We start from the raw sequence: 4,425 nt of genomic DNA, 5'->3' as shown, positions 1-4,425 counted from the left end.
TCCACTGCTTACAATTTTATTTTTAAAGTCCAAGCCCATAGGAATAAATATAATGAAGACATGCCAGAACTCTACATGGGAAAGATTATTAAAATTGTGTAAAAGGACATTAACAAGACCCAAACAGATGAAAGACATAACAAGGCCAAGATTAGAGGATGAAAGGAGGGTAGATTTGAAAATACTACCTGGCCCGGAGGAGGATGTGGTTGGGAAGTAACTTGGATGTCTGTCATTGGAATACACAAAAAAAGGCTGGTCACAGCATGCCTCTGCTTTGCCCTCCTTCTTTCTCTCGTCCTCTGAGCTGTGTCTGGTCAAATCCAGCAGTCCTCAGCCAAGACCTACCCACTCATCCTGCCAGCAGCATGAAGTCTGCACTGCTTCTCCAACTCCTATTGATTCACTTAACACCACAGCAGGTGCCTGGGAGCCCCAAGCAACATTTTATGAGTAGGTTCTGGGTCTGGGCTCTGGGGAGGGATGCAGCATTTGTAGAGATAAGAGGATCTGAGGGCTGAGGATACACATTATGGAAAAAATACAGTATCATGTTCAAGGGTCCTAGTTTTACAGTAAGTAAGATCCAGGTTTGAATCTCTGCTGTGTGCTTACTGAGTGGTCTTGGACAAAGTGTCCGGGCCTCAGATTTTATCTTTGCAATGGATATAATGACACTGGGACAGTTGGGAGAAGAAACAGAAATAATGCATGCATACATAGAGCACTCTTAATGGACCATGATAAATGCTCAATAAGAATTAACTACTGTAAATGTTATCAGCCTCATCACCCAGTGTAGTCTTGCTGCCCTAGTTTCTTCATGGATGCTTGCACCAACTTTTCAAGCATTAAAACCGAAGCGCCTGGGTGGCTCAGTAGGTTAAGAGTCTGACTCTTGGTTTCAGCTCAGGTCGTGATCTCATGGGTTGTGAGATTGAGCCCTGCGTTAGGCCCTGTGGTCATCAGAGAGTTTATTTGAGATTTTCTCTCTGTCCCTCCTCCCTTCTCTAAAATAAATAAATAAATCTTAACAATAAAACAGAGAAGAAAATTAAGTTGGTAGAACTCAAGCCAGAACCTACAAAATCTCTGCCTTGGAAAATATTTGGGAAGGAAGGAATGAAAGTCTTACATTTTATTCCACATTTTAAACATTCAGAGGTACCTACACAATTACCAGTGACTATAACCAATGGCAAAGTATAGAGTCCATCTCAGCAGCCACCATTGCCCAGCTTAACCTAACAAGAGTGCTGACCACAGTTATGTTGACCTTGACCAATACCAAATGGGAAATGAACTATTATCCACCATACCTCCACTCTTCTATGAGGAAAGCATCCTCAGAATACTGAGGGCTCAGAGAGGAGTATGTGTACTATCTCAAGTGTCTAAGGAGGCAAGTTTCTGTTTTAAGTGTTTCAGAGAGGGCCCACACATTTGTAAGGCTGAGGGAGGCTAAGCTAGACGGGAGAGAATGGGGAAGGGTAAATTTGGAGAATCAAGGACTAAAATTTGAAGAGAAACACAAAAAGGTCCCTGAAAGACTGGTAAGTCTTTGTAAGTAAGACTGATCACATACCCAGAAGAGGAGGTAAACCTGAAAAGGCCCACCTCTCTGAGATCCCTGGCTCAGACTCCTTCCCCACACTGTCCTATTGATTTCCAAACTCCCCAAAGTGGGGACCAGTTCCAATTTTTTTGCACTGAGCTAGTGAGCCATGGGATGACCAGGAGACCCAAGGTGAGTGCTGTATACTGGTCTCTGCCAAATTGTCAACAATTTGAGCCTTGGCTTTTTTTCTCTAGTGCCATTTGCTGTTCCAATTATAGCCCCAACTTCACTTTTTTCTTCTTTTTATAAATTTATTTTTTATTGGGGTTCAATTTGCCAACATATAGAATAACACCCAGTGCTCATCCTGTCAAGTGCCCACCTCAGTGCCCGTCACCCAGTCATCCCCACCATTTTTTTCTCCTTTCCCCTTTATTTCCTTTCACTATTTTTTATATTCCCCAAATGAATGATACCATATAATGTTTGTCCTTCTCCAATTGACTTATTTCACTCAGCATAATACCCTCCAGTTCCATCCACATTGAAGCAAATGGTGGGTATTTGTCATTTCTAATGGCTGAGTAATATTCCATTGTATACATAAATCACATCTTCTTTATCCATTCATCTTTCGATGGACACCGAGGCTCCTTCCACAGTTTTAGCCCCAACTTCATTAATCATTTGTTTCTTCCAGGTCAATATGATACCCTATGGACTCCCTTCTAATTGCAAATACTTGCAAAGCAATAAGTCAACCGGGGCTTATAGAATACTCCACCTATAGCATTTGCCCCAGAGAAAGGTCAAGTCACAAGGTACAAAAATTGTGGCCTGTCTGGGCTTCAACAACAGGGATAATTGTACTTATCCTTAATGCCTTGGAGTTCAGGAACAGAGATAAGAATGTGAGTTGGAGCCCTACAGAAGGATCTCCTGGTGGAGGTATTCTTGACTTTGACCCAAGTACTGAGGGATGGGGGAAATAGGATATTAGCATGAAGATGTTTATTCTTCTCTAATAGTAGAAAATAGGACATCCTAATGCTCTGGCTTCCTTAGAAGAAGAAACCTGGGAAGAAAGAGAAGCCAATCTTTATACCTTATCCAAAATACTCACCCTCGGACAGGATAAGCACTGTTATACTATATGTTGGCAAATCAAACTCCAATAAAAAATATACAAAAAATAATAATAATAAAATTAAATTAAAAAAAATAAAAACAAAACACTCACCCTCAATCCCACGGAATAAGTTACCCCTAGAACTCACTTGTGATTTGGGTTCTAGCATTCTGATTCCAGTATCTTCAGTGTATTGTTTGGTCTTTATCATTTCCCAAAATATTCCTTCCCATTCATTCTTTCTCTACACAAATAACATTTGTTAGGTTAACTTTAGGACAGACTATGTTGTTAGTGAGAGGTTGTACAACCCACTTGGGGCTACACAGTGAGTCAGTGCAAATGCATCTACACACCCCTCTCTTGCTTACCACACACTGTTCATTTCCTCAAATATGAAGTATCTGATCTGCAAGGATGTTGAATTGTCAATGAGGGCAGGGTTCTGCTGACCTCTGTCTGCAATCAGATACCCAAGCCTCAGTTTTCCCTGCCAAGAACTCAGAGAAAGGCAGCAGCTAAGGACAACATCTGATTCCACCTCCCTATAACTACAGGAGGAAGATCAGGGAGGCTAGTTTTCTGATAGTTCCTAGGGCTTTTGGAGTTCTGGATGTTACTCCAGTCCATTGTTTAGGCACTTCTCTTTTCTGTTCTGTAATCCAGAGTATATCTTGGAACCCCCACCCTGCAGATCAGATCCTGGAAACTGCACTCAATTCTGTACAATGCAAGAAGATTGCAAAAACGGACTTCAGTGCTGTTCTGCCTTCTGCGGGATAGTCTGTTCATTAAACAAGAATATAAATTATGACAGGTAAGGGGCTTCTCTTGCCCAGTTCTAACCCAGTTGCTTTGGGAACTCAACAGAAGAGTCTCTTACCAGCCCCTATACTGGATCTATTTTTCTAACATTCTCCTTCTCTTTACCAAGAATAATTTTCTTAAATGCCTTGAGTAAAAGAGGCTTTCTCCATTCCCAAACTACATAATGTTTCTCATCACCACATTTGTAAATCTCAAAATATGCCTCTCTAAACACAACCACAAACCACTCCATCAACAGACCCTCCCTGTCCCAGAATCCACCTTTATCCTGAGGCCTGGGACATTATATCTGGGCTACAAGTCTCACCAAAATTCCAAAGCCAATCTGTTTTCTTTGTTTTTGCTTTCCCTCTTTCACCAAATACCATCCTTTGGCCCCCAGTTTCCTGGGCTCTGGAGATTCTTCAGCCTGAGCAAAGCTTTGGTTAGCTGCTGAGGCATTAGCACTGGCCCCAAATCTGCTGAATGGAAGTGCTCCTAGAGCAGAGAAAGGGCATTAGAGAGTTATGAGACAACTGATTTCTAATTATATCTTTCAACTATGACTTTCTACTACCTTGAGCAATACAATTCTCCGTGTTTGCCTTTCTTTCTAATGCATAAGATGAGTACTCTTTATTCTAGCCTTGTGAGGTTGGGACAAAGACTCACAAGGCAAGAGACTCAATCATTGACCCTCTAAATTGTCTTGTTCTTTGCTGTATTCCCTCCCCTGAGCACAATAACCAACCTATGAGACAAGACACAGAGTGATGAAGTAGGGGCTCAGAGCCAGATACCCAAACCCAAATCCTAGCTCTACCACTTCTTAGCTGAGTAACCTCAGACAAGCTAATCAACCTCTCTCTCTGAGTGTCAGCTTCCTTATCTTTAAGACTTGAACAACAATAGTGACATGAAAATAAATAAC

The 4,425-nt window shown here is 41.6% G+C and overlaps 1 protein-coding gene across 1 annotated transcript; it reads left to right on the top strand.

Annotated features, from left to right (window-relative positions):
* Positions 1 to 368: 368 nt before the first annotated feature.
* Positions 369 to 3,508, top strand: WFDC13 (WAP four-disulfide core domain 13). Its single transcript, XM_041732360.1, has 2 exons — positions 369 to 453; positions 3,354 to 3,508. The coding sequence occupies exons 1-2, from the start codon at positions 369 to 371 to the stop codon at positions 3,506 to 3,508; spliced, it is 240 nt and encodes a 79-aa protein (XP_041588294.1).
* The last annotated feature ends 917 nt before the right edge of the window (positions 3,509 to 4,425 follow it).

Source organism: Vulpes lagopus, chromosome 18, assembly GCF_018345385.1.
Source record: "Vulpes lagopus strain Blue_001 chromosome 18, ASM1834538v1, whole genome shotgun sequence".
Lineage (NCBI taxonomy): Eukaryota > Metazoa > Chordata > Mammalia > Carnivora > Canidae > Vulpes > Vulpes lagopus.
This window is presented reverse-complemented; position numbering and strand designations above follow the sequence as displayed.

Bases quoted from the DNA above. Each gene is read 5' to 3' on its own strand.
- WFDC13 (XM_041732360.1), top strand. From the start codon at position 369: ATGAAGTCTGCACTGCTTCTCCAACTCCTATTGATTCACTTAACACCA. The intron at 454-3,353 runs GTAGGTTCTGGG...TCTGTAATCCAG, and splicing joins CCCCAAGCAACATTTTATGA to AGTATATCTTGGAACCCCCA.